This window comes from Neovison vison, chromosome 2 (assembly GCF_020171115.1).
Source record: "Neovison vison isolate M4711 chromosome 2, ASM_NN_V1, whole genome shotgun sequence".
NCBI classification, from domain to species: Eukaryota; Metazoa; Chordata; class Mammalia; order Carnivora; family Mustelidae; genus Neogale; species Neogale vison.
The window spans coordinates 29,975,251-29,990,090 of NC_058092.1; the positions used below are offsets into that span (position 1 = coordinate 29,975,251).

The 14,840-nt window shown below is 40.1% G+C and overlaps 2 protein-coding genes across 2 annotated transcripts; both read right to left on the minus strand.

Annotated features, from left to right (window-relative positions):
- Nucleotides 1–1,336: 1,336 nt before the first annotated feature.
- LOC122899783 (MYC binding protein) lies at nt 1,337–9,118 on the minus strand. Its single transcript, XM_044237854.1, has 5 exons — nt 9,035–9,118; nt 8,767–8,839; nt 5,311–5,359; nt 4,936–5,065; nt 1,337–3,576 (listed from the first exon to the last, which is right to left on the minus strand). Exons 1-5 carry the CDS (start codon nt 9,116–9,118, stop codon nt 3,532–3,534), a joined length of 381 nt encoding a protein of 126 aa, XP_044093789.1. The 3' UTR covers nt 1,337–3,531.
- A 722-nt stretch (nt 9,119–9,840) lies between these two features.
- GJA9 (gap junction protein alpha 9) lies at nt 9,841–11,992 on the minus strand. The gene has a single exon (XM_044236373.1). It carries the CDS (start codon nt 11,887–11,889, stop codon nt 10,345–10,347), a length of 1,545 nt encoding a protein of 514 aa, XP_044092308.1. The 5' UTR covers nt 11,890–11,992; the 3' UTR covers nt 9,841–10,344.
- Between the last annotated feature and the right edge of the window lie 2,848 nt (nt 11,993–14,840).

Genomic DNA, 14,840 nt, shown 5'->3' on the forward strand with positions numbered 1-14,840 from the left:
GTGGTTACTACTACCACTTCAAAATCAAAAGGATTCAGTTTCCCCTTTTTCCACACCCAGTCTACTTTGCATGTAACTTATCCTTCCCTGGCCCCATAGAACATTACATCTGCTGTGACCTTCAGCTTACAGACCAAAGGAATGAATAACGAAAGCAAACTAAAATGTTTTCACTAGATTGGTTTGAGAAAGCTAGAGGAATTTTCACTCTTGACAATCAGGCTTTAGAATTGGAAATTTGACGGAACAAGAGCCTCGTCTTAAAATGGAGGTGATGGCGGTGGCGCTGATTTTCTAAAGACTTTAACTTCTAGATTATGAAAGGAAAGCATGTTCTTGCCAGGTCTGGGCCTTAGTTACATTTGAATATATACGTTGAAGGTAGGACACATCCTCAGAGGTCATCTAGTCCAATCCTAAACAGAGTCCACTCTGTAGCACCCCAGCTGATAGATAATGCAGCGTACACTTCAGTGCTCCAAGGGAAGAGAGCTCACTATTTCAAAAGGCAGGCACATCCACTGAGGTAAAACTTTGTTTGGAATTCTTCTGTTTAGACTAAAAATCACACTCACTGGAGCTTAAAATGGAACAATACAGGAGTAGTCTTCCATCTTTTTCATTACAGCCCTTCAAATATTAGATTGCAGTCTTCATTACCCACTAAGTCTTCTCTGTTCACGTTAAACATACTCCGTTCCTTTGACCATCCCTTCTATGCTGATGTACAGTGGACCTTTCTGTGATGATGGAAATGTTCTACAACCATACTGTTCAGTATAGTAGCCACTGTGGATTGAGCATTTGAAATGTTGCTACTGTGACTGAGGAGCTGAATTTTTTAAATTGTAGTTCAGATGTGGCTAGTGGTTACCTATACAAGCCACAACCTTGTATTTTTAAATGCATTCTCCCTGATGATCATTCACTTTTTTACATGCATTTGAGCTTCCACCAAATGTCTGGCGCCTACAATTCAATACTAACCAATACAGCCTTAGGGATGACTGTTTGCACCTGGACAGTATTTCTATTAATGCTTTCCAGATGGAATTTTTTTTTAAATATCCAGAGTATATGTGGTTCATAATGATAATCACTGGAACTAGTATTTTGTCAGCAATCGTAGTGCCTAAACTTGTATCACTGCATTTTTTAACCTAAACATAAGACTTAACATTTCAGCTTTTTGGCTTAGGCCCAGAAGTTGGGGTACTCCAAGTTTATCATTTTCAAACTTCTTTCAATATAATTTACCAACCAGCCAACTTTGTGTCATTTATAGATTTGGCATTACACCATGTGACCCATACGTAGTCCTTTACAATTTACAAGGTACTTTTCATCTGTTATATTTAATTTGATCCTTACAACAACCTTGTGAGGTAGGTAAGATATGAAATCTACATTTTATAGATAACGCAGCTGAATGAAGCGTAGCAGGATCTGAATGGATGACGTCCTTTTTCTACTCCATTGAACATCTTCTTGTACATTCTCTTCATCCATATCCTTGATAGAAATGATGAAGAGGACCTCCAGAGGCCAGGCTGACTCTGAATTCTTAAATAGCACTGACTGATACAACAGTTTAAAAAGGTCAGTTTCCTCTTAAAAATGCGGTTATCCAACCCACTGGTTGCCCTTCTGTCCAAAAAGATGGTCCAGGACACAGTAACCTGACTTATGTAAACACTAATACTAGTCCCATATTAGAGAAGCAGATGAGGGTCAGCAGCCAGAAAAAAAATTCTGCTTGTCTGTATTCCACAAAGGGACTGTCATACCAACTGTTTAAAGAAACCAAGTCTCCCTCTCTTCGAAAATCACCATGGGGCCACGTTTTATTGTTCTTATGGTTCTTAGCACTTCCTATCCCACACTGTTAATTGCTGATGTACATGTCTTATACCTAACTTCAAGTCATTCATCTCTGTAACACCCAGCACTCAGCCTACTGCTGAGCATGTAGGAGGCACTCAAATTGGTAAAAGGTAACAGTGTCTGGCCCCCCTCCAAAAACAAACTTGTGACTAGAAGAGACACAGACCATTGCCACATTCTTGCCAACATGACTGATTAAAATGCCCTTAACAATTAGCTTGGTCACAGTTTCCAGCAAGTGCTGAGGCTTTTGATAGTTAAATCAGCTTTCATTGATGTGTTCTGTTTTCTACGTGTGTTTTGACCAAAGAGTAAAAACAGGTTCTCTAACAATAGGGTTAGAATACATGAAACAGATGATTCTTAATAATGTCAAGTCAGTCAGTAAGGAATATAAGTCACCAATAAAATGAAAACATCTGACTGTAGGTCTTCCAAAAGAAAGGAATAGGACTAACAAACAAGAATATAGTGCTTTACCATTTACAGATCTTTCACATACATTCCATTTGACCCTCACAACAACCCTGTGAGGTAGGCAGCACTGATATTATTCTTCTCATTTAACAGATGAGGAAAGTGAATCTCAGAGCAGTTAACTGAAGTGCCCAACGTTCTACAGTTAGTAGATAATTTGTATTAATATCAGTCTTTGGCCTAAAAATTCAGCACCCAACCTCGCCTCATACTTGCTGTACCTACTTCACAGGGATAATGAAGATAAAATGAATTCAGGGCTAGAAAAATACTTTGAGGGAAAAAGCACTATATAATTATACCCGCAAACTATAATTTTCCACAATATATGGCTCATTCCCCTTCTCATCCCAGCTTGTGCATGAACCCAGAATTTTATATTGCCTCAGTTCTGTGCTCAGCTGAGCAACTAAGTAAGGCAGGGAAACAGTGTGATCCTGTTTGAAGTTATATAAATTACAATCAGGGTAGCTGCTAGTAGAGCAAATTGAAGAACAACACAGGCCAGTGTGCAGCTAGGACCCACTGAAGCACAGAGCAAAGCAAGGCAACATCATCAGATAGGGCATGATTGCATAGAAGGAAACGTGGTGTCAGAGTTCCACCTGGCACACACACAGTCATCTAAGGCAAAGTGGTGGCAAAGAAGAGTTATTTGTTCCATATTATATAAACACGAGCAGAAGATTCATGGGAACCCATGCAAAAGCATCTTCTGTCACACTGATCTCTCCAGCTGCCTTCAGAGGATATAAACAACAGTGTCATATTCATTTTAACGAATGACTGTAGCTGTGCTCATATCCTGCACTGAACCAAGGAACAGCTCCATGCTGAACTTTCTTGGCTAAAATACAACCAGTACCATCATTGCTAGTCAGACTAATAAACAGAATGTCTTTTAAGGTAATGAATTAGATGGCTGTGTTTAGACTTTTTTTTTTTCCAGGATTCACTTTGGATTCTCCTGCTTTTAAGACCCAAAGAAAGTTATATTGAGTTTTTATTGGTGATTCTAAGTATATGTGTTTATAACAGTTAAAGTGTGATAGGTGAATTCAACATATTAAAAGAGTTCTAGAGCATCTGTTCAGAAAAGGTTATATACTATACAAACTATTCAAGTCATACAAAACCATTTTTTCAGTGTCTTTTCAACTGAGAAGGATCCTATTCAGCACGCTTCTCCTCCTGAGGTGGTTCATACTGAGCAAGCTATAGGGCAAAGACAGAGGAGTTTAGGTGAATTTTATTCTAAATTGGGTAAAAAAAACTTAATAGTAACAAAATGAGTAGTTAACTATTCAATTACTGAATCAGGAACTTTATATGAATATCCTATCCATTTTTAAACCATTTAAGATTGATACAATTTAAGATTTAATACAGTCAAATGTAATGAAAACTCTTTTCATATAAACCTTTGAAATTACTGGGAAACCAATGCTGAATTTCAGTTCATGACTGCACTGCTCAAATACTTAATAATGCAATAATCTGTCTCTTTCTTCCCAAAGATGCTATGGCTTCTGGTAAAGGACTTAACTCTTCCTCTTTAACAAAAGTTTACTGAACTTTCTCTTAAAAAGCAGGAAAAAAGAATAATGTAACATATATTAATCTAGCCAGTCAGTGAAGAGGAGCTCATGTCTTTGACTTAAATGGTGCCAAAGAGTTAACTGATAATTTGTATTGTGGAATCTTGGATTATTTAAGAGGCTGTATTTTCTGTTATGCTAAGATTTAGGTTATTCCAATTAGTTGAGAGATTTGAGAAGATGATTAGACTTCACTGTGCTTTAGTTTCCTACCTATAAATCGTTTTGTGTACCTGTTTCGCTTATCTCACAAGGTCGCTGAGCAGATAAATCACATTATAAGAAATGCCTAGAGTAATGTAAAATGCGTTATGTGATTCAGAATGTGGAAGAACCTCAAAGACTTAAGAGTTGACTAATTTGAAGTTTATGAAAAGTCTCACAGGAGTTTCAACAGAGAAAAAACTTGAGCACAGACAAAATTAAGTGCAAACAAATTTATAGAGATAAACACATTACAGCACCAGCACATGTGACTGTGCAGGTTACACACTGCACAACTCTGAGAGGTGCCATTCGCAAAGCATTGACCTTACAATGACCTACTTAAATCAAGTGCTTAGGACTCCCAGAACTCTCCATTTACTCATAAGCAGCATTAACCAATGTTCTCATCCTTTTTTTTTTTAAAGTAGGCGCCATGCTCTGCGTGGAGCCCAATGCAGAGCTTGAATTTAAGACCCTAACATCCCAAGACCTAGGCTGGGCTCAGGAGTTGGCGGCTTAACCAGCTGAGCCACCCAGGTGCCCCCCTCATCTTTTTCTTGATACAGGTTCCCGAGAAGCTCTTCTTGACCACACATTGCTTGTCCTATTTACAAGTTGTGGTTTTCTAGATAGAGCATCAGTTCAGCCTTGCAGTTAATCAAGATTTTTTATCCTCCTCCCTCCCCTACTATCCATTTTAGTGAGGTTTTGCTCTTTTAATCATTAAGGGTGAAATTATTTTTAACATGAATTCTTTTAAAACATTTACCTTTGTTTTCAGTTTTTTATTTTCTTCTACAATAGCTTCATATTTCTCTTTCATTTCTGCCAGTTCTAGGCGAAGCAGCTCTATTTCTGGATTTTCTGGAGTAGCAGCTCCTAAGTGATGCTTTAAAAAACTAATACCAAAGTTAAGAATTTACTTGAGCTGAATGAAACTAATGAAATAGCTCAGAGGAGTATCAGTATCTCTGATCATGGTCACCCCACCTTACCACCACCATTTACCCAGAGATCATCATCGCAAAACATAAAGGAAAGTAACTTTTTCAATCATGAAATATATTTTAAATATTTATCTATGTGAAAAAATAAGAGTTCCAAAAATAAGTCCTTTTTCTGACTTGAAAGATGAAAAGGATACTCCAAAGCACTATTAGGTTTCTCTGGTTCTTCATATAAGGCTACCAATACTGCAAATCAAAAAGCAGAAAAAAGCAACAATTAAAGTCTTAAATTTGTATGCCTGAAAATTATATAGCCCAGTAAATGTTAAATGCCTGTTATACGCCAAGCACATTGCTAGGACTGCCATACCATGGTAAACAAGGCAGCTAAGGTCCCTGCTCTCAACAACTTTACAGTCTAGTGCAAAAGCAAAGAACTAGACCAAAAAAAAAAAGCACCAAGTGGCAATACAGGATGATGGATTATGGGAGCGCTTTGAAAGAACACCTAACTCACCCTAACGAACCAGGGAAGGCTCCCTAACAAAGGGAAATAAGACCTGAGACTTGGTTATGGGGGTTTCAGATAAAACGGGAAGGTGAGGGGGTGGGTAGGGCAAGAGAACAACACATTGAGGAACCGAAAATTCAAGTATGGCTAGATGGAGCCGTGAACAATGTGGCAGGAAAGGAAGCTGGCAAGGTGGTCAGGATGCAGACCAGGGAGGATCCTACAAGTTTGGTTAGACTTTGATCCTTAGAACAGGCATATAATTAAACAGTTTTAAGCAGGAGAGTGACAGGATCGCTCTTAACTACTGTGTGGAAGATCCTGAGTGGGACAAGGATGAAGGCAGGTAGAGCAGTTAAGAGGCAGGTGTGGCAATCCAGCTGAAAAAAAGCAACCTGCACTAGAGTGAGGGGGGGTGAAAATAAAGTAGATAAATTTGAGAAAAATTTTGGAGAGAATCAACAGGGCTATGGTAATTACTGAAAGAAGCTTTGAATTCAGAATGTGCTTCAAGAATAGTTTCATATACAACATGCTAAATAACCATCACCCAAAGACTTTACCAGTTATCTGCATGCTCAAATCAACATTAAAATAGATGTTTTAGTTTGTATCCAAAAGCTCATGTGAGCACTACGTTGCTCATCTTCTACTGAACAAATTCCTCCTGGGATTTACTACTCAGATAAAAGTCTCTAGACCAGTGGTTAAATTTTTTGTGCATGGAACCCTTTGAAAAGTGACAAAAGCCCAAAAATGTAACTACACACAAATAATGTCCATCTCTAGACTCCAAGCTAAAAACTGATGTAAAACAACTTACACGCTTCCTTTTTTAGCTTTAATAAATCATCAAAATATATAGACAGTATGAAAAAATCAAATGGAGCCATGACTTTTTAACACCCTGCACTGAGTTCTGATAGTTACTCTTCTAAGTATACATACAACCCTATTTTTTGAGAAATTGGTAGGTTTACATCACCACCACCCTCTCTCTTCAATATGTTTTTCTTTAAATAACACACTCAAACCTGTTTCTTCTTCCATTAATTTCCACTGATCTCTGCCAACTAACGTTATAAGACATGAATACTCTTACCCTTTTCTACCTCTTCTTCCCCACCCCATTTCTTTCAGCTTCTAAATTTCTGTCTGTGATACTATGAGGTTGATAATTACAGAACATAATGTAAATGTCAAGTTTCCTGTGCTTTTCTATAGATGAAATATACTTCCTTTTAATCAGATAAGAACTCAATAGCTGGTGTTTCCCTTTTTGCCTTAGCAGGAGGGATTTTTAGAGGTTGATGTACTCAAAATAACTCAAATGCTTCTTTTTCCATATGACTTATCTTTATCTTTAGCCGTCCTTTAGTGTGTTAATGTTAGAAGCAGTTTCAGATCCTCTTGGAAATATGCTGTATTAAAATTAAATTAAATATGTGTAAAGTACCCGTGTTTGAAACTGAAAATCAAATTTTAAATAGGTCACATCAGTAGAGACATTATGCTAAATTCTCTGATATTATTTAGGAGACTGGAAATCTACAGAGATTGAGAAGTCAGATGCCAGTAGATGCGAGCAAGGGAAAAGGAGCCTTCAGGGGTTTCCAGTCTCGCGAGGGAAGATCCATGTACGGCCACAAGGCTGTTACTTCCCACCAAGGTCATTTATCTGTCTTCTAACATTCTTTTACTCTGTCCAGCCACTCTGGCCTCCTTGCCTTCCTGGAATGCTTGACATCACATTTCATCCAGATCTCTGCTCAAATGTTACTTCTTGAGACCTTCCCCCATGACACCTTATAAATGGCACACCCGTTGCTCTTTATCCCCTTCGCTGTGTTTTTATTCATAGAATTTCCCACTGGCTGGCACTATGTATTATCTGTCTCCTCCAAATAGAATATAAGGTCATTTAGAGCAGGGGCTTCCCCCCACCCCACTGCTGTATCCCCAGTGCCTGGAACAGAGACCTTAATAAAATGATGAAAGTTAATTAACTTACAGAGTTGTTTTTGTTTTTTTTTAAGGGGAGGGGTCAATGAAATTGAGCCTTCTCTGACACTTCAGGAGAGGACAGAGCACAGCACTTTCATAGAATACTCCTATCATGTTTGCTGAATATTTAATTGCAAAGAGATAAAGAAACTAGTACCTGAACCTAAGGTTGGTAGCAATTCAGAATTCTCAGCCCATACATGGGAATTAAAAGTCCTGCTTTCTGTTAAGACCCAGAGTTAATCTCCCAGAATTTTCTCCTAACCTTTGCTTCCGGCCAAAGAGCAGTTACCAAATTAATTCCCAGACACTTCTCATGTGGAGCCAGTCATCATCCCTGACAGCTCTTCTGTTCTATACCCTTGAAAGTCCTAGCCAATGAGCTGAATGATACATAGCTGACATTCACATTATTGCTGAGCTAATGAAGTAAGCAGTACCCCAACTATCTCTTGGAACTCTCCAGTTTGAAGCTCCTTATTCATCTTAGGTCTTGAAGCCCCTTGGAGAAAGAGATACAGTGTAACAGCTTCCATCTTAAAAAGTGTAAACAATATAACCATTTTCATGTGCCCTCAAGCTCTTTAAACTGTAATTCTACTTATGAAATCTGCACAGAGCAGGAATTGGTATAGCCTACGAAAGTCGGGGTTGAAAAACCGCAGCCAAACTATGAATTGCCTACTTTGGGGATTGAGTTCACTTAGTTATTTTATAAGCAACTTTGAAATCAGATAATTTTCCCACTGGCCCTTTGTTCGAGGGGAAAATGCTTCTTTACATAATTTTGACTCCGCAAAAACTGTAAGGAGAGAGGAATTGGGATCTCAAGGTCTTTAGCAAACGTGCTCGCTGCGACCGCTCGAGGCAAAGCAACGGAAGTCGGAGGGACTTTGCAACAGCTGCAAGAGTTTCACTCCCCGCCCGGAGAGCGGTAGTGTGAGCGAGGCTACCCCAACTCCGGTGCCGTCCGACAGCCAGACGTGTGCCAATGCCTGCTGAACCCCGAGGCCCACCTAGCTGGACCCCAGACAGATCCCACCTGTTCCCCTTCTTTTCCTACGCCTTGGCCCGTCGGGGGCTCAGCGCCAAGGAGCACGGCGTGGACACGAAGAACCCTCTCCTAGCCCATGCTCACCCTTAGTCAGCGTGTCCAGCACCCCCGACTTCTCCAAGTACCTCCGGAACTGCTCGCGCTTCGAGTCGGCGGCCTGAGGAGACACGGCGGGTCAGTGGCCAAAGCCCAGGGGCCGGAGCAGGAAGAAGGCGCTGGGAGTCCGGCAACCCCGCCTCCGCCTCGCTACCTCAGGCCCCCAAAACCTGCGCGCGCGCCCCCATTCCCACCCTCAGCCGACCAGCGGCTGGCTACCGCCCGCACGCCCCCAGCCACGCCGCGCCCCCCTCACTTTGTAATGGGCCATAGTGACAGCGGCAGCGGCGTAGCTGGCGCCCGAGACCGTGGCTGGCGGGCTCTGAGCCGCACTGCTCATGCGCGGAAGGGCGCGCGCGCCTGCGTGCTTGCGAACCACGGTCCGAGATCGCAGGGGTGTGGCCTGTTTTCATGACGACCAGGACGCTGTGAGTGCCCCATAGTGGGCTAAGCCGAGGGAGGCTGCGTACGCCCGCCTCTCTGCTCCCGGAGCTGCACCTCTCCTTCCTCTTCCGGTCCTTGCCGCGATTCGGTTGCTTAGCGAGAGGCGAGGTTTTGGTAACTCCGGACTGGTGTCCAGGTGGGGCCAAAGATGGGCGTGGCTTGCGGAGGCCGGTAGCGCTGGGACTGGAGCCGGGTGGGATCTTCGGACACCCGTCTGGAGCACACCTGTCTCAACTGGGACCTCATTAGGTGTGGCAACCTATGCAAGCCGGTTTCTTGGCTCTCATCCTGAAAAGGTGCACACGACCGACGCCGGGCAACCCTTGGGTATGCAGTGTCTGGAAAGGAGTGCTTAGACTCGTGTGTTTCTGCTCCCGCTCTTACTTTTGGAGTTCGTTTTGTGGCGGGCTTGATAGGGGGCTCTGGAGGATGGATGAGCGGTAACGTACTAAGCTTTTGAGGGCTTAATGTGTGCCAGGCACTGTACTAAACACGTTTCTTATTTTCTCATGCTATCCTTGTAAGGTAGGCAGTGTTAGTAAAGTGGCAAAGTTAGAGGACCAGGGAGTGTAGAGCTACGACTCCAGTCTGGGTACTGAATCAAGATGCTATAAAGCCATCAGTCTTTTTTAAATTTTATTTACTAGACAGCAATATTGTCACTATACTCAGGAGACATCAGGTTGCAGTCAATAAAGAAACTAAATTAAGTCCCAGGGACAAACAATTGAACCATTTTCCAGAAATAAAAGATTAGCAAGTAGAAAGGAGAATTATGTAGAACAAGGACAGTCTCCTAAAGCTGTACTCCCTTCAGGGAAAAACCTGTTTCCAAACCATTAAGCCTCGATTCTGAACATGTGACTTTCCCAGAATCAGTTTTCATGAATTCTAAAGGAAGTCTCTGAAAAAGTAATTCTGATTTGGTAACTATGTCTTTGAGTTTAAAACTGCCCCATTCACCATTCAGAATTAATCTCTTTTTCCTTTTTGAAATGGTTTTGCAGTTGTCTGCCTTAACAACGGGTCTTTAGGGCTACCCTTGTCTTGCCTGCGCTCCACCACCACTAGGGTACTTCTGTGATAGCTTAATATGCAGAACGTCTAGAAGCCTACAGCTGTTCAGATCTGAAGGTCTGTGGGAGCCCGCCTACCAATGAGGTTGTTTGTCAGCAACCCCAAATGATTTGGAGGACAAGCAGTAGGATTATTGCAGCTTCTGACCAAATCAGATTCAAAGGACAATTGTCCCAAAGAAGCAGGAGTATCTGGAATGTCAAGTGACTGGCAGTCTCCCTGGGAAGGAGGAAGGGTGCTAATTGTGCCCTCTCTGAACTGGCCCTTCAGGTTTCCTTTAGGAGGTGACACCTGATTTTCATCTTCCTTAGAGGGACCCCATGTAGCACTAGGCCACAACTGTTCCCAGGCACAGTTAGCAGGTAGAGGGAAAGCTGTTTGGGAGGACTGCCCCATGTGGTTGTCCATATCTATAGCAACACCTGGAATAGAACAGTGACCTCTAGAGCAGTGGTTCCTTTTGCTGTCTTTGCAATCAATTTCTCTCTTTTCCCTTAATGGGTTACCCAATTCTTTTCTAAATATTTTATGAGTGTCTTCATTATTACATGAGCTGAAGTGTTGAAGATGACTACAGGTAGCGCTAAGTGTGTGCATCTCATCAGAAAGTACAATTTCTTGTTTATCCAAAACACATTTCTCATCATTTCCGCTGTGATTGTCAGGATCCACCTGAAATGCAGGTGAATTTAAACTAGGGCACACTGCTGTGTGCTTTTGCTTTTCCATTAACAGGTAATAATCAGGTGCAGAAGAGAGTCTCTTCAGTGAATTTGCAGATGCGCTCTGATACTTGGCAGGATTTTGTTTTAACTTGTTTGCAAAGAATTCATTATGCTCATCCTTCCATTTATATTGTCCCCAAAGCCCTCTTTTAATCTTTTTAAAACCTAGGTGGAAAATTTCTAGAACATTTAAGAGAAGTGAAACAGTGGCTATGGCTTGCATAAATAGTAGGAATATTGTCTTTTCTGTTGGTCTTGAGACAAAACAATCAATTATATTTGGACAAGGGTGGCCATGGCATTTAAATAAAGGCTCTAAATGAAATCCATATAAAAGATACTGTCCAATCATGAACCCAACCTCAACCACGGAGCGAGTGAAAATGTGCACCACGTAAGTGCAAAGCAGTGTTCCTCTGAGTGGAGCTTTATTTAGTTTCCTTTGTTCCAGCTGACAAAGTTCTTGCTCCAGTCTCCTTCGGTCCCCAGGCATTTCAAACTCCACCCCCTCCAGTGCTCCTCTCAGTTGAGCTTTCTTCCTCTGCCTCTCTTTCTCCAGAACCCTCAGTCGGTATAAAGCATGGCCCATATAGACCAGGGATGGTGAAGACACAAATATCACTTGCAAAACCCAGTATCTAACAAGGGAGATAGGAAAGGCCTGGTCATAGCACACATTTCTGCAGCCAGGTTGTTCCGTATTACAGATGAAGCCAGACTGCTCGTCATTCCAGACATCTTCAGCTGCTACACCCAGAACAAGCATTCGAAATATGAACAGGATAGTGAGCCAGATCTTTCCAATTATGGTGGAGTGGATGTGAACTTCCTCCAGGATGCCTCCAAGGAAATTCCAGTTCCCCATGTTTATTTAGTCAGCCATCTTCACTCTGAACCCCATCAAATAGGAGACAGACAAATTCTTCCATTCGGAAGGACATGCTATTTCCTAAAGCAAACCTATGGCGAAAACATGAACAAAGCATCACTCTCTTCGTGTGCGGGTTACTCTCCTCTTTCCCTAGAGAACTGTGATAATCTTAGCAAGAATTTTTTAAGCTATCAGGAATTTAAAATCACTTATGTTTAGACATCATAATGCAATGAAGAAAAAAAAAAGATAGCTGGAGGAGGCATTGTATATATTCTCTATGAAGAATAGAACCGCAGATGGAGTGCTTGGCTGGCTCAGTCAGAAGAGCATGTGACTCTTGAACTGGGGCTTGTGAGTTCGAGCCCCATGTTGGGTGCAGAGATGACTTAAAATAAGTAAATAAAAATTTAAAAAAAAAACACTCTAGGACTCCCTATAAGAAAAGAGTCTTGTTATTGTTAGTTGAAGTTTATTACTGTTTTACTTTGTTTAACTGAGAACTTTTGGGGAGGTTCCTAAAACTACTGACGTGATCTTACAAATCCCTCTATTAAGATTATATAAAAATTGGGACGCCTGGGTGGCTCAGTTGGTTAAGCCGCTGCCTTCAGCTCAGGTCATGGTCCTGGAGTCCTCAGATCGAGTCCCACATCGGGCTCCTTGCTCGGCAGGGAGCCTGCTTCCTCCTCTCTCTCTGCCTGCCTCTCTGCCTGTTTGTGTGTACTCTCTCTCTGACAAAGAAAAATCTTAAAAAAAAATTATAACCAAAATCAGTGATCTTAAAATCTCATTTATACACAAAGGAAAATGAATGTATTTCATTTGATAATTCAGTAGGATACAGCACTTAATGAAAATCAGAGGAAACAGATCTGGCTCTTGCTATCAGAATTTAGATTTGTTTTTTAATCCATGTTTAAATGTCTAAATTCTCTTGGCTTTCTGACAGCTGTTGAGCACTTTCAGAAATCAGAAATTTCAGTAATATTTATGAATATTCATAAAATTCTTAATTAGCTATGAAAAATTGTGTACATTTTTATCATCTTAAAATGAACTCCAGTTAACTAAGTAAAACTTAAATTAAAAAAACAGAACTTCAAGATAAATACAAATAAAAAAAGAACTCCAGAAATTCTCAATTATTTTTGTCCTAGCAGAATGTTTTTAGATAGTTCTTGAAATAAACAGATGGCTGTGGTGGTGGTGGTATTATAGATATTTTCATTGTAACAATATTTGACCTACTTAGGACACATAACTTGCTTTTATGGAAGGAACAGTGTAATAACAGAGCAAGTTATACTTTAGATGCTTGGATGATCAAGCAGTACATTCCATATTAAGGTAGAGATTCTAGTGTATCCGAGAGGAAATATATCCTACAGGAAAGATAAAAAGATGAGTGTTTTCATAACTTTCATTTAAAATATCGATGTGTGTACTATATCCCTTATATAAAGGGAAATGTTAGACAGTTAAATACAATACTGGGATACTATAGCTAAACAATATGTTCATCACAAAAACCTTATGAGGTAGGAATATTGTTTCCCCAGTTTACAGATGAGGAGACTGAGGCACACCTAAATTATCCAAGGTTGGGGCAGCTGGGTGGCTCAGTTGGCTAAACATCCAACTCAAAATATTGGCTCAGGTCATGATCTCAGGGTTGTGGGTTCAAGCCTCACATCCAGCTCTACACTGAGCACAGCATCTGCCTGGTACTCTTTCTCCCTCACCCTATGCCCTCCCCCAACCAAATGAATAAAATCTTTAAATTACCCAAGGTCACACAGCTGGAACTGGCATTGAAAATCAGTGTGGCTCTAAAGTCAGGTCCTGTTCTACTAAAGTCAGGTCCTGTTCTATTTTTCCTCTTTGGGTGCACTTAAAATTTGCATGAAAGAAACATTAAGAAATCATCTGTTTTCTCTTAAAGGTTTACTTAAATTAGGTATGTCAAATAGTGATAGTTTGGACTTTTTAAATAACTGATTTTAAAGTCTTTAGTTGCTTTTCTAAAGCTTCATATGATTGAAAAGATTTACAAAAGCATCAAACTTCTAAAAATTAGTTGTACTTCTGAGATAGAGAAAATTTCTATTTAACTTTATTATGTTAATAATAACATATTCTTTGATCCAACAATCCAAAACACTTTAAAGTGTAAGCAATGGTATCATTCATGTTGTTTTTAATAATTGCAAATTGAATATGTCCAAAGTAATTATCACTACAAGAAAGGCAGTGTTGTACATAATAAATAATAGTGCATCTATAGTATGGTACTATGCAACCAGTAAAAATGATAAATATATACTAATATAAAAAGACATTTGATATATTGTTTCAGTTTATAAAATAGAACAGTATGACCCCATAATCATATATTTGTTTATATGTAGAAATGCATATGAAAAAGCCTAGAAGGAAATTCATCAAGGTATTAACTATGATTAAAAAAAAACTAAAGATATTAAGTATGATAATCTCTGGGTGGTGTAATTACAATTGACATTTTTTTTAATTACATGTATTTTAATTTGTTTTTACCATGAGCACTTATATAATCACACACAAAAAAATTGTTTTTCCTTAAGATACAAAAGCATAGTATTTCCTGAAAGGAGCAGTCAATTAGCTACTAATCTTAAGTTCTGAAGCTTTCCTAAATGACATGAATACTAGTCTACAAAGACTCAATCCCACAGAATTCAGAAGCAAAGAATAAAAACATTTCAAACAACTCTTTGTTAATTTGCTAAAACAGAGATTAACACAAACCTGTTCAGATAAATCTGAGAAGCAAATCGTGTTGGTTCTCTGAAGGTCTCCCTTCCCAGGTGTTGCAGGTGTAGTGCAGTTCAATTCAATCTGAGTCAGCCATCTGCTAAAATTCATTTGTGCTCATTGTTCCTGCTTCTGAAACCACTCTGTCC